Below are 24,485 nucleotides of genomic sequence, written 5' to 3' on the forward strand. Positions count from 1 at the left end.
GCTTAGTTCATAATGGAGGGTAAGGTGTATTCAATCACTTTCCCATAATGTGTAAATAGTGTGTATAGTTTCAATAATTAGAAAAGAAATTTGGATGCTAGTTACCATAAACAAAAATCATCAAGATGCATTTTTCTCTTGTTGCTTTTCTCTCTTTTTTTTTTTTTTATTTATTTCCTTTATATGATGTCTAGAGATTAAAGTCCAAACCACCTAGCTATATCACTGGCAAAATAAGTCATATGACATGCTCAATTTTTAGAGTCATTAGCTATCTGCAGTCTTAAGCAGTGGAGTTAAAAAAGCTAAAGAGAAACAGACAGAATATATTTGAGAGTAAAAAGCCTCTGTGGGTGTTGATGGAAGTATATGGAAGAAACCAGCGAGAACAGTGGATAATGGAAGATAGCTAGTGCAGGTAGTGGGCTTATCTATATGACAAATTGATGAAGAATGAGGAGGAAAACTATGTTGATTTAATGCTGGCAATTTGAAGCATAGGCTGCACAGCTGTTTCAGACAGAAATACCAAGATAAATTCAGAAGCAACCCTTGCTCTGACAGATTAATAAAATACCAGGAATTATTTGAGCTTCTTAGGGGAAGGGATCACTAAAGAGCCCTTCGAATACCCAAGATATTGCACATAAGAATAAAGGAATGGCTCATCCAGCCCTTGCCTGCCTGTTATCAAGAACATGCTTTAAACTGATAGCCAAGCTTTTCCAGCAGACATGAAAAATACATATTAGAAGTGAAAAAGTAAAGAATAAAGTGAACATCTGCTATTGATACAATTTTATGAAAAAAAAATAATACCAGTAGTAGAGCCTTCAAAAAGGAGAACTAAGAATGGCTTACCTAAAATAAGAAAATGTGCTACACTGGGTCTTATGTTTTAACTTACGCTTTTTAAGCTTGTTATTAGCAATCAGAACATTTATCCAGATAAATAGAAAATCCAGACTTTTTATAACTTACAAATTATGCAAACTGACTTAGTGTAAATATTTTTGCTGCTGCTTTAATCATGCCTGTGAATGTTAAGCTCTTCATTGTCTGATCAAATATGAAACATCACACTTTCCAGAAAGAGGGACTTGGAGAATTTTGGTTCTGCCAAGTGTTTAATATGAGGTCTGCATGTTCATGGCTAATAATGTCAGTATACCCTGTCATTAGAAAATATAGTCTAGCATATTTTAACTAAACAGAAAGCCATGCTGCTTGGCTGGATTTTTGAGAAAAAGTCTCATTTACTGGCATTCTTGTTCAACTCCAGACAATCCAGCACTCTCAGAAAGCTGGGCTGCTCCAGAACCCTTTGGAAAAATAATATGGATTAATTTAAGTACCGAGAGAACAGTGCTGAGCGTTAGTTCACAGAATGGTTTAGGTTGGAAGGGACCTCTGGCTCTTTGCTGGGAGGGAAGATTGCTATGGAAGAATGCTTATGAAGAGGTAAGGCTGCCTGGTAACATTAAGGTTAAAGAAGAAAAGAAAAAGAGGCTTTGGTATCTATCCCTCCCTTCCTCCCTCAAAAGAAAGGATTACTTTGGAATACTTGAGTATGATGGCTCACTGATGAATTATTCACAGGAAGGTAGGACTCGCTTTCTTTCCCAGGGGTTACAGCAATGTCAAGTGAAAACATGTCAGTCTGCCAAGAAATACCAGTGGTGTGGAATAATTCTACTGGAGATGACACAATCACACCCTCTAATGATAAGAGCACTTTTGATGAGCGTATCTGAACTAAATTCCTGCAATGCCAAGCATTAGCAATAATTTGATATTTAACTTGGGGAAAACTGGAAGATTAAACAAGCTCCTATAAGCAACTTCTACACCCATGTTTTATTTTTAATTTATCAGCACTGCCTAAACTTAATTATTGCACAGTCCTCTTCCAGCACTACTTTTAACAGTAATAGGTACTGTAAGCAGTAATTTTAGAAGTAAAATGACCTGTGTTATAAAAATTCCCACCACTTCCTCATCTCGGTTCTAGGAAGAATTGCTAAAGCCTCAGTCCAATGGACTGTCCCAAAGGGCTTGGAAGAAGTCTTTAACTGTCCTATTTTTTTTTACAGTCCCTGTAGATGTAGTACAGTAAATGTGCTATTTAGAACGCTTTTGGTCATACTGGTGGTTCTGGTGGTCAGGAAAGAATTTACTGGGGAACCTTTCTGGCACAGGTCTACTGCAGTTTTACATCTCATTCACAACAGCATTGCTTAAATAGAAATAAATGTTGTTCTGCTAAACAAATTGCTATCTACAATTTAATTTATGCTTAGTACTAGTATGGGGCCTAACACACTTACCTTCCAGGACAAAATTTGACATTTAGTGAGCGTGATTCTTAGGGGGAAATCTTTGTAGATTCAAATGCCTTCTTGATAATCTCTCACTTGTCCTCCACAAGAAAGCTGAAGTCATTTCATAGAGTTAGCTGTATTCACAAAGCAGTTGGAAGAGAGCCTCACAGAAACTCTGTAACCTGTGTTCTGCACCTATATTAAATTTCTGTTACTTTACATGAGAAGGTTTTAGACAACAAGATTAATCCACACTTGTGCAGATCTTTTTCTGCCCATTCTGTACCAGAACTAAGGTACGGGCATGAAATTAAGGAGTAGTGCTAGACTGACCCATGCTCAGTCACTTTAAACAAGACGTTCAGTATTACTTAGAGGTACAATTTGTTCAGAAGTGTTTGAGCCCACAGGTGTGGTAAACTGGGAAGCAATGCCTGTAAGAAAGCCTGATGCCTTTGCAGGAACAGGAAGGATTCCCTTCAAAATTTCTTCTAAAACCTCAAGGTCACCTATATAATGCACCTATAACCCCTAGATCACATTTCCTTCTCTTTAATCACTGTATATCTGCTGCCATGTGGGATCAGATATGAGACTTGGTGAGCAAGCCCCTTCTTCTTTCTGGCCATGGACTGGTTGATCACTACCCTTCATGAGATCAAGCTTTCTGCGTTTTGTATCTCAGCTGCAATGATTTTTATTTTAAAGCCTGTGGACACACTCCTATGAGACAACCTCCATTTTCCACCATGGTCAACATCATCTCTAATGAGGTCAGAATAAAGTATTTTCTTACTTTTTAGGTCATACTTTCAACCTCTGAACAGTGTTCTCATGCTCTTCCTAGTGGTTTGTTTCTGTGAGTGCTGACTTATGACTGGGAAATTTTACCACGTCTAATACCCAGTGTGAGGCCTAGCTCTGCCTGAAGTTTGTTCAATACACCTTATTCCTATGCTTCTTTACCTCTTTTTCATAGATTTATTTGCTGTCTGTTTTGCATTTTTTCATTCAGTTCATTTATTTTTAATTATATAGCTATGTGTCCAGTTATTTTTTCAGCAATGTTTCCTTCTTTGTTTTGGATATTAATACCACATAATTTTCAACATTTGAGTAAGAAAGTTCCAGTCTTTTCTGAGCTGCCTAGGTAGACTGATTTAATCATTCACATCCATAGCATACCTAGGCTTGAAATCCTCAGTTACAGACCTACTTGTCTTAATCTTACCATTTACTTTTATCTGAATAACACAAAATATGTTGTTCTTCAATCAGCTCATCTAGAATGAAACCTTAAAGTTGGCCTCTATTTGATGGAGTGGAAAAAAAAAAAAAAAAACCACAAAACAAGCAAACAAACAAACAAACCACACAAACAAAAAACACCAAACCACAATGTCAGCTGTGATCAGCAGAAATAACCAATACAATATTATTAGCATTTGTTCTTCAAGCTATACTGAAGAAGTTAAATACTGCCATATGTGGGGCTGCCCACCCATCTGTTCACAACTACTGGTCATATTTAATGCTTTAATCATGCACAAACCATTAAACCATAAAGTGCTCTGAAAAGATCCTTTTTGGTAACCAAATCCAACCCAACAATGTCCTACAGATTCACAAAATTAGTAGAATTTTACTAACCATTATTCCCTGATTTTGAAGTGCTTTTAATTCAAATGGAATTTAGCTACACTATTGCTACTTCTTTCTTCAATCTACCACATAAATTAACATGCAAATCTACCCTTTTTGATTGCTACACCCCATGCCAGACCTCACTGTTTTTCCCACTACCTTTTTGCAATCTTCTAACATTCCTCATTTGACTGCTCCAGCTCATTATATTTGCATACAAACACTTTAATTACTGTATCCTGACCACCGGCAATTTTCATCAAGATTAGTGAAAATCCTTCTGCTGGTTGTAGCACCTACATACAGTCTTGTAGAACAGACTTGTAACAGGCCTGTTACTTTTCCCTGCACTTGCTTGCCAAACATCCAGCCGTGCCCTCCCAGACACAGGTGGCTGTGCTCAGCTGCACAGAAGCGATGAATACTGGTGGCACTGGTCACTCATGGGCACACCCCCCGGAGCAGGACGGACAGAACAAGGCCAAGCAAGGAACCCATCCCTCAAACCTGCAGAAGTGGGACCAGACTGGCCTCCCTGGCTGCTGCTATCCATGCCATGACCTCCTCTTCAGGCTCTCCTTGTTTCTGCTCACTGCTAGCTCCATCATCATTGGAATAGACTTGAACTTTTTCTGCCTATGGGAGGTAGGTTTGGCAGTCCAAAAATCTCTACCTTACCCTCCTTTTCTCTGTTTCAGACTCATTTTTACCAATTACGCCAATCTCAATCTCAAACACAGTTTATCAGTGCTATTTCCTTATTTGCAGAGTGCTCAGTACGCAGCAAAATATTTCATTATTTACCTTTTGATCAATTGTGAGATAATTTGTTTTCATTCTACTCGTATGGCAGCTACCTAAAAATTGACTGCTTCATTTTTAAATGGGCATAATTTTGTTTTAAAGCCATTAGCATTTCAGGCCATACTTCTACTGGCGACTTGTTCCTCTAGCTCCTGTACCGAACTATATATTACCTGATTTTTCGTACTATAAAAATAATAATGAGAAAAAATACTTTATTCAATGGATCAAACTTTTTAACAAGTTGAATACCCAGAGGATTATTCAAACCCTTTTCAGCTGGGTTTAAGTTCACGGCTACCATGCTTACTTTTATTGTCTCCTTTTGCCACCTTTCCCCACACCGACCAGGCAGGTATGTGTTCAGGTGTGCATGTAGAACTTAGGATAAAGGCAAAAGGCACCCACACACCAGCAGCACATTCTCATGGGAACCTCAGGCCAACTTCTTTGTTGTTTTATGAGTACTTTGCACTGGTTCTGCTAGAGCACAGGAATCTTATCGGAGGGTGTTCCTACAGCCCTAAAAAGGCATATAGATATCAGAAGGGCTTTGCTCCAATCTATTCAATAACTCTTATCAAGCAGAGAGGATGGCTGAAGGCAGGGATGGCCTTCCTGTGCTCCAGCATGACACCCAAGACACTTGCGTGGCCTTATCCATACAGGGCTTCAGACAGAAACCACGGGGCTTACTGGCAATTAAAGGAAATACTTTTGGCAGAGTAGGAACCAAATCAGTTTCCCACATCCCATATCATTCCTCCTGGCAGCCTGAATGGCTTTCTGAAGCACAGAGTTGCAAATTGATGCGAAGGCACTCCTCAGCTATTATAACCTGATGAAAAGCTGAAGTAATTCCCAGCTGATTCACAGACTGGTGAGTTTACACCTGTGACCCCTTCCCCTACGCTCAGCTATTGTGTGCTGCATCAGCAGTTTGCCCATCAGTTTGAGATGCTAGAATACATAAACAGGAGCTTCCTTTTGAGCAAGCCCAAAAGTCCTCTCAGAGATGCTGTATACAGAAAATGAACCCTTTCCACCAGTCATTCTCTGTTCATTGCTGTGTCTAGTAAGTATCTGTTTTCCTCATGTACATCACATAAGAACAAGTGAGGTAACTGGCCTACAATTCTATCCTGTTTCATTAGTTTCATATACAACTTAGAAATGTGAACAATTTGGGAGTATAAATTGTTAAGTCAATTTAAAAAGGAATTCTTACAGAACACCAAATCAGCTACTGTAGCATATACGTACAAAGGCTGAAAAATGCAATCTAGTAGATAGTCATTTGCTGTCTTAAGTGATATGACATAGAAAAAACATATTATTCTGTTTTGGCTTCAGAAGTTCAGTAAAACCAAAAAATGCATGCAGCTTTACTTTGCACGTAAGGAAAACACAGTGATAGACCTAAAGTATAAGGAAAATGACCTCTCTGGTTTCTGGCTTCCAAAATTTTTCAGAGTGTGGAGTATGTTAGTTAACTGTAAATATTGTATTATGCTCCTCTACTCCTCTCAAATTCTATATTCCTTTTAAAAAAAAAAAGTCCATTGCATCATTCTAACAGAAAGTTGAATAAAGAAGAGAACTTTCATTTATTTACATGTTCATCCAATATACCAATATAAGAGGGATTTAATTCTGGGAGGTACACCTACTCTTCCCTGAAGCTGCACCCTGCATAACAACTTTTATCTTTCTGTCTGTGGAAAACAAGTGCCAGTGCTGCCTAACTACAGAGCTTGCTGCAACCCACCAGCATACAATATTTCAATACCACAGTCCATCCGCAAACCTCATTTTAAACACAAGTTCTCTTACAAATCCACGGGGTCAGCATCTCAAGTGCTCTGCTACCACATCATCCCTAAGTGCAAAATCAGCTGAAGTAAATACGGATCTAATTCTATTGTTTCCCCTCTAAGATGCATATAAATTTGGTCTTTCACATTTGCATATGACCCAAAACAAAACTGCTAACATTTATTTAATAAGAGAAAACTGCAGGAAGCATATGACTGCTTGTACCACTACTGTAAATCACATCTGTTGGAATATTTCCTTCCTGATCTGCTCCAGATCTCTTGCAGCTGCAGTCTGACCGCACTGTCCAAAGTCACAACTGCGTCTTGGATCATGTCTTGGCATAAAATGTTGAAATTTAAATTGTTTCCTCAGCTATTCTTTTCTAGCATTTGGCACTGGTGCTTCTCAGCATTCAACAAAAAGTCTCCAAAATCGTTCACAGTGCAAAAACACCGAGACATGCTGAGAGAAAATAAAATGAAACAATTTTCTTTGTGGGGCTACAAAATTAACGAAGTCTGCTTTCCTGTTTTCTTGTGTGCTCTGCCACATCTCACTATATAGCATTCCGCCCAGATACATCACATGCCTTAGCTAATCCTAAGCAACACATGCAGTGGTGAGAGACCAGGGAGTAGCTGGTTCTTTGTACTTCATTTGTTCTGAACATAAGGACACAAATACCATCTGGCGCTTTACTGTCCACAAGGAGCAACTGATATTTTTAAAGCATAAAGCTATTTTGGGGCACTTAAATACAAAATAAGGGGATAATGGTAGAGCAGCTGCCTACTACACTATTAGTTTCAAATGTTTTGCCCAAGTAAGGGGTAAGAGATCAACGTGAAACAAATGAAATACTTTCATCTACAAATCTACCTCAGCTCTGTTTTGGGGTTACGAATCTTTTAATAGTATTGAAATAATTTTAAGCTATTTAGCAACTTTATAGAAAACCTTGCAAGGAGCAGAAGTATCTTCTGGTAGATCAACTGCCAAGTTATCACACAAGGGCTTTTCCACACATTAATATTTGATAAGGAAACTATCCTAAAATGTTGAAAACACAACTGTTTCCATTGTAGGGTTGTCGTCTTCTATATTGGGCAAGCTCAGCATTCACAAAAAATATTACCCCTTTACATTTTTTACTTATTCCTATGCCTCCTTCCCTAACCATTGTCTGATAGCATAAGTTGTCCTTTTGGTCACTTCATAATTTCACCAGTTTTCAGATTTTTAGAACAGCCTCAACTATTAACTAACTTGCATCATTTGTTTGCAAGGACTGAAAGTAAACCAACAGCAGCCTTTGTCTTATAGCTTGCAAAATAAATAAATAAAAAGATAGATCCATTACACTCTTTGTAAATAGCAAGAAAAGTATCCATGAAGTAAATTCAGAATTTACACCTGAAGACACTGCAGTTCCCCTGGCAGGCTGTAATTGTTTACTTAACCTGCATATTGATTGTGGTTAGACTGCTGGCTCACTTCCTTCGGCTGCAATTTTCATTTTGGCAGTTTCACATACATCACTTAAAATTCCTCTCTGCAGCTGCATCGTTCACATTCCTTCCTCTGGGTCATAATCCACTATCCAGGATCATACTTTTATTTCTGCATTACTACTTTTTCTTTTTTTTATGATCTCTGTAGAACAAAAAGGGATATTTTTTTAGCTTGAATGACTCTGAGCTACTGTCCTTCACAATTAATATACCACTCAGTTTTATGGAAGAGAAGAGCTCAGTAGCACAAGATAAAAATGAAACTGTGCGGCAGGATTAGCTGTAGAACATATTTTCCACATGCTTTATGAATGACTCTATATACATATCGTCTTCTATTGGTAAGTACTGCAGTGTTAAGGGGGTCCATGTAGATCCTAATTTTATGGTCAACATTTCAGGTCAAAATTTAAGGACTAAAAAAACATTCATATAAAAACTTTCTTCTTACACATCCCAGTAGCATCAAACTAAGACAAAAAGCGCACACAGATACTGTCTCAAAGAATGTGTTAAAACATCATGAATGAGGGTTAATTCAACCATGATGTAGCTCCTGGACTAGTTTAGAAGGCTCACATACATGCCAGCTCCCTTTGGGAAAGTTTTTTAGGGTGACTGAAACTGTGTGTGAACAATAAAGGTTGATAAATCTTTATAAAAGTGATTCTGTAAAGACTAATAATCCTTGAAATAATGACCAGCACTGTACCTAAGAGGTCAAAGAAATGACCACTCAGGGTTAAGCTTAATACAGTAAATTCATCTTAAAGTGACTGCACCACATCTGGATATCCTCAGTTTCCTTCAGTCCTAACAGTATTTCAGTAACTGATTTTGTACATGAAAAAGCGGCGCTGTGAGGCGCCGCTGGCCGCAGGCACTGCATGAGGAGGTGCATGCCTCTGCACACACCGAACAACGGCCGCCAGCCCGCTCTGACAGCGGCACAGGCCTGCACTGGCTGGCTGAATTCTGTTCTACATTTCTAGGTGATGAGACTCCAGTCAAAACATGCAGTACCTTCTCTATATATACCTGGCAAAAAAGCCCCGGTCAAGTTACGGACCTTATTTTCAACGTTTCATTAGGTATAGTGACCCCCATGGCACAACACCCAGATTAATTTGCTCAGCCTGTTTGCAGGACAGGGGATTCTCGTCATGAAACACACAGGTTTGCAGAGCACTTGCAGAGCATGTGGATTACACTGCAGCAGCTGAAATACTTAACTCTTTATTTATAAACAAACATCTGTAAATAAGTAACATTCATATCACTGTCATTTCATTTCAGTTATTTAGCAAACAGAACCACACCTGGTCGTAAATAGGTTAAACAGAGGTCCCATATTAATCTCTTCCCTTTCACCTGAAGCCAGAGTTCCCAAACTATATATCAGGAAAAGTAAGATTAGAAAGAACTCAGGTTCATATACCAAATTAATTGGATAAACCTTTAGAGGTATGTTAAATATTAATATATTTCTTGGATACTTTTGGATGCAGAGATACTCATATATTGCCATACAACATAGATTGGTAAACATACTATTCATCAAAAAATGAGACAAACAGCCATTATTTGGAAACATTAAACTATTCCCTCAACAGAAGAGACAATGCAAAATCAGAACAGATGGACACTATCTCACAACAGTTCAAAGTATTACCAAAAAAAAAAAAATCAATGCTTTCATATCCAATGAACCTCAGCAACTGTTTTTAGATGTGGTGAAAATTATGAAACCCAATAATGCTTTACTCGGAATATTTTTATGTCTAAAATTTGGGAGTCACATAACTTAAAAGGATAGCAAGTCTCTAGATATTGATTAGGGCTTTGTACATCTACAATGTCATAAAAACAATCTGCAGCTATAAAAAAAGGTAGTGTGATTCTGAGTACAGTATACTGTAATTTCCTTTGGGCAGTCAGAAAATGAAGACAGCCTGATAGTCTCTGAAAAAAAGTAAGCTTGGCAGTTATCCATTGGCAGATGCAACGTTTTAAAATATGCCAATTAAAGCACCTTCTATTCTTAACATAGTAACATCAACAATAATAATAAAAACAAGAGAGGAGCCTAACAGCTACCTTCCAACCAAAACATAACAGGCAAAAAAGCTGAAAAGCTAAGCATCTGACAACTTATCTGAAAGCTCTCATGCTCTGACTCTGTGGCCATTTTAGGCATGGCACACAAATAGTTAACCTTATTTTGAGCCATTATATGGAGCTTTCTATAAAGCTTGCACTAATAAACAGTATGATACGAAGGTCAGCCCTTAATTCACCATCGAAATATCTTCTGGGTGTAAATGTAATGACTTCTGCTTATACATGAGACAACCCTGACAAGAATTCCACTTGACAATGCATTTCAGACCTAGAAAAACCTGCTAATTTGCGTCAAGGTGCTGAATGTCAGCAGATTTACTAATATGCTTATTATTTGCACTTCAGTGGTGGAACAGAGTAAAACACGATGAGCCCTCCATACACCCCGACTGCCTGGCTAGGGAGGAGATGAAATAAAACAAGATTTAATCCTGTCCATATCACCGTGCAGTTGGTGAAACTCGACAAGTCAACATTAAGCATTCAAAGTGGTATTGTGGCCTAAAGGGATCACATGCAGCCTGCACATGAGAGCGAAGGAATAGCTCGGTTCTGCTTCGGTGTTTGTAAATTTAATTTGTTCAAGAAAAAGCAACTCTGGTAGGGATTACTGGCTAGGATCAACGCTCTTACCAAAGAAAGAGGAATACAAGCAGGAATAATACTGACATTTTTGTAATACAAAATAGCTTTTTGGGTTTAAGAGAATAAATAAAAGTTGGAGGCAATTGCAGCTCAGCCCTGGCATATGTGAATGCTCCACTCAGTGTTCCCGAGTAGGAGGGCCTGAAACAACTGAACGTTTCACAGCATTTCATGACAACTGAACAGTTACTTAGACAACACCATATTTTACAAAATATTAACATTTTCTTCCAAAAATATTGTTCACTATTGACTCAATGCAATATCTATTTCTTTAAGTAAGTAGGGCAATGATACTCATGGCATGAAAACTGACATATTGGCCCTTGATTGTTGCCAAGATATAATTCCATATGTTCAGAGAAGGATATTTGTGGTTAAATGTGTAAATCCCAGGTGCTCACGAAACATGCAGCCTCCTGGCATACATGTGCACACACACACACTGAAATTAATAAGCAAGATCTTCAGCAATGCACTTTCGAAATAATAGTACCTGTAAATCCCCTCTGTTGAACATAGTATTTATGTGACCTACATCTCTGAACAGCACAACTATTTCACTGTTTAAAATTGTCACTGGTCCTACACCAGAAAATCAGCAACAAATTCTTGAGTCTGTAAAAAGTTCTTGTTGTTAAATACTGCAGGGCACAGAGGAGCTAGTAACTGTGGCTTGGCGGGGAAGGGCAGGTGTCCCTAAGTGGCAATTTATTCCCTCGGCCCTTTCATTAGATTAGAGACAGCTGGGATGGAGGGCAGGGGAATGATTGGCAGAATGGCTTTCTACTTTGTTTTAGCAGTGATTAGAACTCCAAGTAACTGATAAAGGTAATGCCTTTTTTCATAGAGCAAAGGACAATGAATAACTTTTCCTCACAGATTGGTACTTCAAATATAAAACACAGAAAGATAAGCACTGCCAGTGAGCAATCAAAAATGTCTTGTTAAGATTGATTAATGAGATAATAAAAAGCTATAATAAGAAAAAAGTCCAATTAAAGTATCTTCTGAGATTTCTCTCAAACAGAAATAAAGAATGCAGGAGAAGGGTAAAACTTCAAAAAATTAATGTGATAGAGATGACAGCCTTAGTATTCAAGACTACAGTACGTCAGTTTTATACATTCAGTGACTGGCTGTCCCTTATTTATCATCTCTAATGCGTGGTGTCTGGAATTCTGATTCTCAGTAACTTTCCTTTTTCTCAGTTATTGCTTCACAAGTGTAACACCTGAATTTAAATTCAAACACATTAATACAATAGGCATTATGCAGGCTGTAGGTACTTCATTCAGAAACCCTGTATGCCTCTAGCACTTTAAAACAGTGAAATAAAACCAAAACCAAACAGGAAACAATGCTCATCTGTCACCTATACAGAGCAGCAGGCAGAAAACAACCTAGCTACTCTAACCGCTTTCGTATGAAGGGTGAGTTAGAAAGAGTAGGAAAGACATAAGGTTTGATTTTGGGGTGGTCCCGTTGGACTCACGGATGCTTGTGGGCCCCTTCCAACTCAGGGTATTCTACGTTACGCATTTCCTGTTGGGATCTGGTACATGAGGCACCCGAGGATAAAGTCGGAGCAGCGAGAGCAGTGGGAAGGTGCCGTGAGGCACAGAGGTGGGCAGAGCTGTGTTTGGTGCTGGGTGAGAAGCGTCTGCCCCGCCACAGGGACCAGCCTCGCTGAGCAGCACGGGACGAAGCCCAAGGCCCCACCACGGGCTCTGCAGACAGGCAGAAACCGAGGTCCTCACCCCAGGGCCCGCCGTTACTTGAAAGCTACAGAAAGCACCAGCTTTACCTCAGCAGTACCCGAGCACAGCACAGCCCGTCGCCCCCTGCCCGCAGCAGAGTGCAGACCATGGCTGCAGCCGCCTGCTGAGGTGTGAGGGCTCCTGGGCGCCAAGCCCTGTCCTGACCCCACAAGCAGCACCGGTCCCTCTGAGTTGTAGGCTCTTGTGGACTTTTTTCTTCAAAGATCAAGATGTCTGACCATACCTTCTTGAATTACATAGACATACTCATTTTCACTTTGCACACTTCTGTGAATATTCGGTGTTCATTCTTATCTCTCTCTTTAAAGTTGTGGCTCAAGAGTTCATTGAAAAGCATGAAATATGAAGTGAATTTCCTCATCAGTTGCTAAGAGTGTTTCATGAATGAATGGCTTTCGAAGTACTTTCATTTGATTATGGGTTTTGCCTTTTCTAATTTGACAGCTAGGGAACAAAGGTAAAGAAAAATTATGCCACATCTGCCCATTTAAGTACCAGTCTAGGACTTCTGAAGCCAACATTAACAAAGTTCCCATTGACTTCAGATATTTCAAACTGAGCCTGTAAAAAGAGCACTGTTCCACACGGTGGGTCTGACCTGCCCAGCAGCACAGAGGAACTCCTGTGTTCAGCACAGGAACTGCTGCACAAACCCTTCTTGCCCTCAACTTGCCTGCTCACCTCCCGGGTATCCTGAGCTCCCCCAACAAGCACCACTGCCTGTTCCATCTTATTTGCTTTCAAGGAATTACCCTGCATAGGACGAGGGAGAGGCTGTGGGGAAAACATGCAGTCCCTGCATTGATGACAGCCAGTAACAGGGATGCTCAAAGGGAAGAGCTAAGGAACTCAGGCAGCTTCACAATCCCTCAGTTCTGATGTTTGAACTTATTGCAGCTTCACCATTTATAAATGGTTGATTATTTCCCACACAAACCTCTTTCCAGATGTAACATGGTGCCAATATCTTACAAATAAACCTCTGACCCCAAAGCGATCTCTGGCCTCAACATCAGAGAGCAGACCAGACCTCAAGATCAAGAGCAAACAAGTAAGCCTCCAGCTACGAACAACAGAAAGGCTGTCCGAGGCACACGAGGCAAGAAGCAAGGCGTATTTTCCGCCTCGGATGTGTGTGTGCAGCCAGGGCACCCACCAGCTGGGCAGACTTGGAAGCAGAAGAAAGAAGCCTGGGCGGTCAGTCCCTGCCGGGTCTGGCGGGGGCTTCCCAGGAAATAAACCCCGAGCTGTCCGTTTCTCCTGAGCTCTCACGGACAAGACTCGCTGTTTTGCAGCGCCCCAGCTCAGAGGCCGTAGTTCCCACAAGCATTCGCCAGGCGCTCGGCTAACCGCGGGCAGCCCCCGCACGCCCCCACGGAGACGTTTACGGGCGTTTTGAGGAGGGACCGCCCCCTCCGCCCCACAACTGGCCTCCGCCGAGAGGCCCCGGCCCCAGCCCCAGTCCCAGTCCCCATCCCCGTCCCCGTCCCGCCCCGTCCCGCCTCCGTCCCGGCGGGGCCTCCCGCAGCCGCCGCCGCTTCCACTCCTGCGCACTGGGCGCGCCCCGGGGCCGGGGCCGGGGCCGGGGCCGGGGCCGGTCCGAAGGCGGTCCGCGGGCGGGGCCGGGGGAGCGGCGGGCGGCCAATTGCGGTGCCCCGGGGAGCGGCTCCGGCGGGGCGGCCGCCCGCGCTCGCAGCGAGGATGGAGGCAGAGGGCCGGGTACCGGGGCCGCCGCCGCTCCCCCCCGCCGGGGGAGGGATCGGGGCCGAGCTCCCCGCCATCCCCCCCGGCGCGGCCCGGGCGCCGCTCCTGGGCGCCCCCGCCGAGGTGCTGGAGTTGGACGACGAGGAGGACGACCTAGAGGTGTTCAGCAAGGTACGGCGGGACCGGGACCGGGACCGGGACGGGACGGGACGGGACGGGAGGCCCGGCTCCGCAGGGCAGCTCCGCTCCGCTCCCCGCGGCGGCCCCGCCGGCATCGGGCGGGTCCTGGCTCCCTCTCTCTGTCCGTCCGTCCCTCCGGCGCCGGGCAGCGGCGGGGCGGGTTCGGCCGCGGGGCCGCGGCGCTCGGGCCGGCCGTCAGCGGGGCAGGGCCGGGGGAGGCTCCGCGGCTGCCGCGCCCCGGTGCGCTGCATCCCGGTCCCCCCGGGCCGGTCCCGGTGCCGGTCCCCCCCTCGCCGGTCAGCGCCGAGCCGCCTCCCGGGCTGGCACAGGGAACGGGGCGCGCTGCTTCGGGCAGGCTGCCCGTCCCTTGAAATTGCCCAGGAGCCCGAGTAATGCTGGTGTCACTCGTATTTGTCGCCTACCGTGTGCGCGTGTCTGCGAACTAAATTAACAGTCCCTCTGAGTGGATGCGGCTGTACCGGAATACCAGCACCCATCTGCAAGCTTCAGGCCGAGTTTCTGTTAAAGACGAGGGGAGGGCCAGGAACTGGCACCGCCGCATAGGTCGGCAACAGCAGCATTTTGCGATGATACATTGGCACACATTTTGCAAGCACACGGCATTAGCTCTCTATGTACGCGTACACCAGCCTTGCCAGCATTACTGATTTTGATGAATGTAATGAAGTATGGTGTGGCTGCCACGTGTAAGGTTTCTCATTTTGTGCTGATTTAGTTAAGATAGGGCTTAACTCTTGCCTCCTCAGCCACTAAGGAAGAGAGCATGTGATGGATACATTTGCCCTATCAAGACTATATAAAATATCACATAAGGATGTACAGAGAGCTAAGGTGGAAAAAATGTATAGGGCAGCTATGGCCCCATCCACCTTCTGAGACTTCTGAACTGTTGGGTACCAGGATGTATGACAATGGAAAGAAATAGTAAATATTTTTCCTATTTGAAAATGTGATAACAAACATTTTTTTTAGGACCAAATGTAATATGAATTATGTATATTTTCTATATTTTTGTAAAAAAGATACTTTTTTATATGTGTGAATAAAAAAAAAACCATCAGAATAAAAGCCTCATTCTTGGGAGCTATGTATTTAAACTGTGACTGCAATAAAATTCTTGAAATTCATGTATTTTAACACCAGAGGTACCTATTAGGTAATTTAATAGTCTGTAACATACAAGAGGTCAGGCTAAACTTCACCAAGTTATCAGTGTTTTTCTGAATTATAACTAGGGTTCAGCTAAATCATACTTTTTAGAAAAGTAACAGTCTTGATCTGATCTGAAGAAATGAATGATTTGCTGAACTTGCAGACAAAACCAATGCTAAATATAACTTTAGTTGTATCTTACCTTAAATCCTTTTGCGTTTACGAGGTAAGCTCAGGCAGTTCTGCATGCAGGTGTCAGTGCCTATCAATACAACATATCAACATGCTTGCTTTTCAAGGGTGAAGTTCCTTGAGAATAAAAAATAAAAACAAGTATAGATGATACGAGATACTGCTGCTCTATGGGAAATATCTATATCCTTAAATTACTGCCACCTAGATTCATGCAAAAATATTTCTTGCTTATATTAAATCTTAACTACTGTTAATGTTAGCTACTAATAAAAGATTTACCGCATGCAAAATGATAACCTATTTCTGCGAACAAGAAAATGTGTCAAACTATGTTAAAGCTCAGTGTTCTTTTCAAATCTTAGACACCTGCATTTAGTGGTTATATATTGGCCAGAAATTCAGTTTGTTTTCAGCTGCAGCTTGAGGGCTGATCTTTTGGGAAGATGAAAAGCCGTGAGGGTGATTGGGGGTTGCATCCTCTGTTTGTGTGTGTTCTGTATATTAAAGGGAAACTGACAAGCTAAATGTAGCATCAGACTTATTTTTATAAAACTGATTTTTCCATAATGTGCTGTTCCAAGACCACCTTGTATTAAATTGTATTTTAATGGAGTGTCTCACACTACTGTCTTTAAGGTCCCCAGCGTTTGCAGGCCAAATGGGATGCAGCGGCAGTGCAGTGCTCAGTGCCTGACACTGACATTGACTTCATTCTTCTAAGTTTAGTCAGTGAAATGGACCAGCTACCAAAATGGTGAAAAATGAGGTTCTTAAAAATTGTCAGCCTCAATACCATAAGTTATTACTCAAGTTGTAAACGCAAAGCTTTTATTGTATGAAAATTCATAGACATTTAACCTGATAGTGTCATAAACCACTGGCCCAATATCCGGTGACATACCTCAAATATTACAGACTAGCATTTTATTCGGCAGCTCTGATACAGCATTTCATAATGTAACATGCATTTCACTTTATCCCAGTTTCTGTTACCATGGAAAAAGTTCTGAGGTCGTTTTAGCAGAGCCAGCTTCTCAGGGTTGAATGATGAGTCACACGAATGCAGTGTTTGCAACCTGCTTTCTTCCATGGGTTTCAAAGTATAGTACCGCATGTACTGTACTCCAGTAATCCTTGTGTTCCTTGCTGGTGGTACCTTGACATGACATTGACAAAGCTGTCAGTGATTTGGTTAATACTTAAATAGTTAAGCAGCCCTCCTTTCAAAACTCTTGTTTTATAATGCTTGTCTCCCTTCCATGATTACAGAAAACTTAATTCATGGTGTTTGTAGAAAAGATGTACATGCCACCACAGAATTGCATAGAAGCTACTTTTTCCAGAACAAGTTGATCGAGGATTTAAGCCTGTTTCAAAATTGAGTATTTCAACCAAGGAACTACTCTGTCTTCCTGAATCTCTTTCCTTTGAAGAATGCTCCAACAACGAAGCTATTCACTTATAAGATAACCTCTGCCACCACATCCTTTGCTTCCAGACCTGCCTTGGATTGCTGACCCCAGAAGAGTGCAAGCTCTGGGTCCTGACTGGGAAGGATGGCGGCAGCCCTGAGTCATGCCCTGGGGAGGAGGAGTGCTTTGGCAAACCCCTGGGCTTAATGTTTTCTACAGAGAGCTGCAGGCTCAGCTTTGTGCTCGGCCTACTTTGAGGCTGCCCCTGCTGTATGAGTGTTTTCTGTCCTTTATTAATTTTGGAGTCTTACTGACCAATTTCAGCCCAAATGTGAGAGTGGGATAAGGTAACTGCTGGCATTAGAGAAAGGAGACACAGAGCAAGGCCCCCACGCTGTAGGAGCTCGTTGTTTTTCTGTCCCTTTGCTGCCCTGGCCAGTAACTCAAAGTGCACGAACCCACTTGCTGATCAGCACTCGGCTCTGCCGTCTCTTCTGCCAGTAGTTCAAGGGCATGGAAGGGAGGAGGGGGGTGGTAGGCACATGCAGTTGTGGAAGGTGTGGGAAAGTACTTCCTTATCAAGGGCAAGGCCTTGATTTTCTTCGCATAGATAAAGAGGAAAGAAGTTTAAAAACAAGTTTTAAAAACCAAGAGCTGGAAGAATTGTCTGTTTTTCCCCTGACATACAACTTCCACTGTCAACAGTATGCACACAAAAACAGTACCAACCCCAAAATTACAGCTGTGTAGAAAACAGAAAATTATCTTTTTTTTTAATTTATTTAACTGTGTTCCCCTGTGATGGCATCAGATATGTCAGGCAAACTTCAAGAACTGTTGGAAATAAACCTGAAGTATCATGATGATAGAGAAACAGATACTTGTTTAAACCTTACATGCATTCACTCACATGCAGATGACACAGTAACCATGGTACAACAAACCAGAAGTCCTGCTTACTCTGTGGATTTTTACTGTCAGTGTTTTATTTCATAAGCTATGTATTTTTTAGGCCTTTCATATAAAAGCATGCTTTCAGGAACCTGCCTGTATAGAACAACTTTTAGTAGCAACCTAGAAAGAGGAAGGAAATATTAAGATAGTAATGACCCATAGGAAATTAGAAGATATGAAACACATTTGCCTTGATCCAATTTAGGCTTTGCAATATCGTTATTCCTCAAGTATACGGCCATCCAAGTCCCTTACATGCTCACATGCATTTTTCTCTCCCAGGGAATTTCCCATTGTCTCAGCGCTTTGAATCACATGGCCTGCCCTGAACTATTACATTTGGAAAGCAGTTTCATTCTTCATGGGGAGCATGGGCAGCTAGCGCTGGTGAGCCATGAAAACACAGCTTTTCTATTCATCCTCCACCACTGCCAGCAGTGCAGACTACATCAGTACAGAAATCGTGGGTTGGAACAGGCTAAGTAAAATACATAATGTGACTGGCAGGCATACAAGGAAGCAGCTCTATAATATTTAAAGTATTGTCTTTAATCTTTGTTCTTGGCTTTGTTTCCCTGGTCAAAGAACTGTACATACGTGATGGGGGGAGATCTGGTACATGAGTGCTTTCAGTGCATAGTTCCCAATAGAAGTTTCTACTCCGTATGTGTGAGAGTACATTGAAAAATCCAAAGGAGGGAGCTGGCAGTGTACGATGAGGTTTAAGACTGGAAAAGAGTGAGAGGGGAGAACATATCCCAGAGGCAGCTTTGGTTTGGTTAAATCCAAAGGAGAAAATCTTTCCATCCTCAGTGACACCAGTCTTGCACTCTTCAGTCCCACATGGCAATAACCTGATTCCAGTTTGCACGGACACACACGTTTCCACTCCTGACATTTCACCAGTTCTCTCTTCAGCAACATCCCTTTTCTGCATGCTCCATAGCCAGCAAGGCACCAGAAAGGGCCTTTTTTTAACACTCTGGGATTATCTTGCTTGCAAGAGAGTAGCCAATTTCATGAGCAGGCTGCCCAGAGAAGCTGTGGATGCCCCATCCCTGGAGGTGTTCGAGGCCAGGCTGGATGGGGCCAAGGGGAATCCAGTCTAGTGGGTGGCATCCCTGCGCACGGCAAGGCGTTGGAACTGGGTGGTCTTTAGGGTCCCTCCCAACCCAAGCTGTTCTATGTTGCTTATTCACAGGCTTGGACAAGCAAGCAATTGGTTTTACTGTGGCATAAAGCTGATAGAAAGGTAGCTCAAGCGAGCTCCCAGTGCCAAGGGCAGCATAGAAGTCTTGTGTAGGATGGCAGCACAGCGCGGGGCTCCTGGCTGGTCACAGCGGTTGGCTGGCACGAGGCGGGGTGGTTGCTCATTTGCCTGATGATCTCATTCAGAAATTCTGATTTAAATAGCCATTTTTATCCAGTTTTGCATATAAACTTAAGTTTTTCAAAAGAGAAAGCAACTTTCCAAAAACACCAGGGAATATTGAAGTTTGTTATTAATTGAAATACTTCATTGCATTGGATGTATTAGAAAAGCTATATTAAATGTCTGATATTTACAATATGATTATTGATTTTAATTGCTCTCATTTATTTTTAATAATTTATTTATTATGCAGTTTTCTGAGTTAGTGAATTTAATTAATAAATTAAGCAGCAATTTTGTACTGCATTCTTACTTATTCATTTTTTTTAAAAGGTTAAATTTACATCTCTGTAAAAGTTTCCCATTTGAAATTCTATTTTAAAATATATGCAAACTGGGATACCCAATTCCAATAAAAATTCTGATTTAGATTTTGTCTTGTTTTTTAAAATCATAATTTCTTATCCACCCTGTTCAGCTTACTAGAGAGAACTGAAGCATGATGAGTCCTGAGTAACTGGTTTCTAACAATTATAATAAAGCTGGTAATCATACTACACAAATAGTGGGTGCTTGTAATCATAACTAATTTTAGCATTCACAGGCAAGTTCTCTTTCTAGCTATGCATAAAGGTCTTGTCAAATGGTAGCATTTTGCTTTCATCAGTTAAAGAGTTAAAGTCTCATTTCTTACATCCTTACTGAAGTGAATACTGAAAAGGATAATAGATTTGCCACATATCGTATAATTCTTTCATCTGCCCTATGTTTTCTCAGTCTATTTAAAAATTTGACATTATAGCATCTGAGACATGTTTGTGTGTGCGTAAATATGTTTCAGTATGAATGTTCTCATGTCTTATATGCAGGATACATCATTGGCTGAAGCAAACTCATTCAGTCCTTCAATGACAATATCCCCCTCATCTATGATAAACCAGTATAAATTTGAAGATGAACCAGAATTAAGAGATCTCTTCATTACTGTCGATGATCCTGAAAGCCACATTACAGCCATTGAAACATTCATTACATACAGAGTAATCACAAAGGTAAGCATCTATTCATGGCCTTAATGGCTTACACTGGTAACAATAGTAGTATTTTCACTCTTCTTTTGAACCATTCTGTGGGATATTACTAAGTTGAAATCATAGTCTGATTTTGCTATGAGTTATAGACCACTAAAACTGTATGAAATTGTGGAAGTTTCTAAAAAAAATCAGTAAAGTCTACAGACGTATGTACATAGATTTTTTTATACTGAGAAAATAGCTGGTATTCCTTCAATGGCAAATTCAGTTCTATATGGAAATAAATATTTTCTATTGTGATCTTCAACATGAATATGAAACAGCAGAGACACTGATTTTGTTTGAAGACTCTATGTTAGCCCATGTATTATATGACTTTTGGATCACTTGCAGGCCAGCAGTCTTTTCTTTGCATGAAAAGACTTGCTGCTACAAAGTCTTTCAGCTCCATTCTTTTGTAATTGCAGTGCCCACTACCATGGGGAAGTTTGTTTCCCATCAACAGTTGCATATGATTTCTGGGAAACTGCCACAATTCTCAAATGAAAAAAAAGTAATATTAGGAAACAACATAGAGTATTTTTAGCTGTCCTGAATGCAAATTATTCACTGGAAATAAGGAAGAAAGTTAGTGTTGTGAGACCAGACAGATCATTTGGGATTACCAGCAAATATTCTGCAGGCTGTGTTTTGAGAATTACTGTGTTAATTTATTTTACTTTGAGTTCTTTTTAAAAGATTCATTTAAAACCAAATTTTCAAATGGGAATTATTCATCTTTAAATAAGAGAAGTTATCAATTCCTCATAAAATATTTAAAGAGTAGGAAGAGAGCTATCTTCATTAGGTTGCTAGCAATAATTTTCATTTTATGCATCTTTTTGTAGACAAAAGAACATTTTTTCTGCAGGCAAGTATGGAAGGGCTGTAAGGTAGATTGCTTTTGCTTTTTTATCTCTTCCATCCTTTCTTATCACATTTAATTTAAATCCTGGTTGTTGATGATAAAGTAATGTCATTCCTCCCACGTAACTTGAAAAAAATATATTCAGTCCTCAAAAATGTTTAGATTATAAAAGTGTGTTTTGAGTTTTTTAGAATTTACTTGCATTGCATTATAAATCTCCATGCAACAACAAATGCTAAACAGCATGCATCACTCTGATGAAAACATGAGCTTTTTGTAGCTTGATTCTAGAAGATAGAGTGGTGATAAAATAAATCTCATGGTTTGACAATTTCGCAGTGCTGTAATAAGCATTTTTATAAGCATTAAAGGTTTGTTGGCAAGCTCTGACAAAGGACTACAGAACTGGAATTGATGATGGAATAGCAGAATCCATTAAACAGCACAGGAAATGTTACTTCTGTGATGTGCTGAAGTTTTCATGTTCTGAATGTGGGGATTGTTGACTGGCATCAGCAGGCCCCAAGGACGTATGTCAGCTATTTCTAGTTTTTTCAGAATGCTAAAAAATGGACTTTCCTCACTCATCGATTTTAAATCACTTCAGAAGAAGTGCCCTAAAAGTAATCAACATAACCATGATTGTTAAAAGGGAAACGGCACAGTAAAGTAATGATTGAAATCTTCTGAAAAGACTGCTAGGGTGATTATTTTAGATCAATATGTTGTTTAGTACTTCTTTTGTTGTTGATGTTGTTGTTTTAAAGTAGAACTTTGATTTGTTGCTAAAATTGCATGTTCTATGTCATTAAGAAATTGATCATCGTGCATTAAAAAAGAGCAAGCAAATAGCAAGGGCAAAATAGAATCATGTATGCATTCCCTTCAGGTATGCAGTTTTGTTCAAAATCTAAAACAATATTGTTCTTTTTTTCACAGTATTCTCACTTTCTGGTCCTGTTTTTTATCTCCATGGTTTTCAGACATCTCGTGGTGAATTTGACTCCTGTGAATATGAAGTTCGAAGACGGTATCAGGATTTTCTTTGGCTGAAGAGCAAACTCGAAGAAGCACATCCAACACTAATTATTCCTGTTCGTTTGTTAAAACTTATTTTTATTAATTTATAAGATGACCCCAGTTTTAAACAGAGCTGCTTGAAGGCTTTCTTGTGTTTCTGAACTCCCATGAACATCAAACTAACCTTTTAGTAGCTTTATATGTATGTATATAAGCGATAATTAAAAATTCTGTAATTTACTTATGTTTGTAATTGTGCCATTTGCAGTAATTTGCAGTAATTTATTTCCCCTTTCTTAATTGTACTTGTATCCTGCTATACTATCGGCTACAAGTACCAGTTTATACCACTGTTAAATATGATAGTTTTGTAGCAATTTGTTTTTACATGGTGAATTTTACAAGCTATATCTATGTTTTCAGTAAGTAGAGGAACTATTATAATATCCCTAATATTATGCAAGTTATACAATATACTTTTTTCTTTACTTTTTTAGCCATTGCCTGAAAAATTCATAATGAAAGGAATGGTGGAACGATTTAGCGATGAATTCATTGAGACTCGAAGAAAAGCTTTACATAAATTTTTGAACCGCATTGCTGATCATCCAACTTTAACTTTTAATGAAGACTTCAAAATTTTTCTTACTGCACAAGCCTGGGTAAAATGGCTTTATTTTTATCTACAGTTATATGAAACCACATCTTGTGTTAGCAGTGTATCAGGAGTCTCCCTAGTTCAGTATTCAATAGCATCCTCCCACGGCTTGTTACAGAAATGTCAGAAGAAGGTGTGGAATTTATGGAATATTCGTCCCCCGAGATAACCTTTTCTTCTGTGCATTTGGTAATCTTGCGTGTGGCCATAAATATTGCTGTACCTGCCAAAGCAGTTTTTGTTGCTGCGTTTTGGATTTTTGTGGCACAATATTTCAACTCTGCATGCTTTCTATTATACACATAAGCTTCAAAGATTATAAGAAAAGTAGTAATTTCAATGAATTATTGTTTTGGCATGGCACTTGTCTTTTTCATCTGCTTGTTTGTTTTTTTAAGTTATATTGGTCTCATAAAAGAAAAATATATCCTTTGAATTTCCTGTGGTATTTTTGCAAGATGTTGCCACTTGAAGATCAGAGTTTTGTACTCAGAAAGCCTGCCTCTGAACTTTAGCAAAGGTTATTCTATCAACATGTAAAAATAGTTACAGAAAATAGCTGGCTTATTTCTTCCAGTAGGAACATGGTTTGCTTTTCTCAGTGACTGTTTTCTGCAATCATTACCTCTGCTTTCCTGTTCACAAGGCTAAATTGCAATCTAGTCAACTCTAAGGAACGAAAGGGTAAAGGTTTTCTGCCATCTTTAATCATTCTTTGTGAGAGCATGACGCACAGCATGTTTATGTTTGTCCAGAAAGGCTTAGTTAATAAATGCATGTGACGGTTATGGTTCTTACACTGGTCTAATAATTTTAGAGTGAGATTTATCCACTAAAAAGACATCTGAATTGCCTTTTTTTTTTCCCAGAGGTCTATGAATATAGTTTTGTTTTAAAACAAAAAAGAAAGCTTTTAACCACATATTATTTTTAAAGAATTTAAAAATATATGTGCAAGTAAACTCAGCACGTTCTGTTTTTAGGAACTCTCCTCACACAAGAAGCAGGGCCCTGGTTTGCTGAGCAGAATGGGACAGACTGTAAGAGCTGTAGCATCCTCAGTAAGAGGAGGAGTTAAAAATCGTCCTGAAATGTTTACAGAAATGAATGATTATATGGAAACATTTAGTCAGAAAATAAATGTACTGGACAAAATAGCTCATAGAATCTACAAGGAAGAAAGGGGTAAGTAGAAAACAAATCTTTTTACGGATTTAAGAAATTAATATAC

At 40.3% G+C, this 24,485-nt stretch overlaps 1 protein-coding gene across 6 annotated transcripts in view; it reads left to right on the forward strand.

The window, feature by feature from the left end:
- The first annotated feature begins 291 nt into the window (after positions 1–291).
- SNX7 (sorting nexin 7) overlaps positions 292–24,485 on the forward strand; it is a 42,676-nt gene continuing 18,482 nt past the window's right edge. For 2 of the 6 annotated variants that reach the window (XR_005821857.1, XM_040564810.1), the window contains exons 1-7: positions 14,288–14,520; positions 18,546–18,650; positions 20,505–20,687; positions 21,557–21,601; positions 22,560–22,670; positions 23,094–23,258; positions 24,238–24,439. Coding sequence is in view for 5 of the 6 variants with exons in the window: in XM_040564810.1 (XP_040420744.1) it covers positions 14,347–14,520; positions 18,546–18,650; positions 20,505–20,687; positions 21,557–21,601; positions 22,560–22,670; positions 23,094–23,258; positions 24,238–24,439 (985 nt within the window). In the remaining variant the exon portion in view is untranslated. Of the gene's footprint in view, positions 296–7,424; positions 7,431–13,756; positions 13,759–14,287; positions 14,521–18,545; positions 18,651–20,504; positions 20,688–21,556; positions 21,602–22,559; positions 22,671–23,093; positions 23,259–24,237; positions 24,440–24,485 lie in introns of those variants that run through there. The other 4 variants (XM_040564808.1, XM_040564811.1, XM_040564809.1 and 1 more) reach the window with 4 other exon arrangements.

This window comes from Cygnus olor, chromosome 8 (genome assembly GCF_009769625.2).
Source record: "Cygnus olor isolate bCygOlo1 chromosome 8, bCygOlo1.pri.v2, whole genome shotgun sequence".
In the NCBI taxonomy this organism is placed as follows: Eukaryota; Metazoa; Chordata; class Aves; order Anseriformes; family Anatidae; genus Cygnus; species Cygnus olor.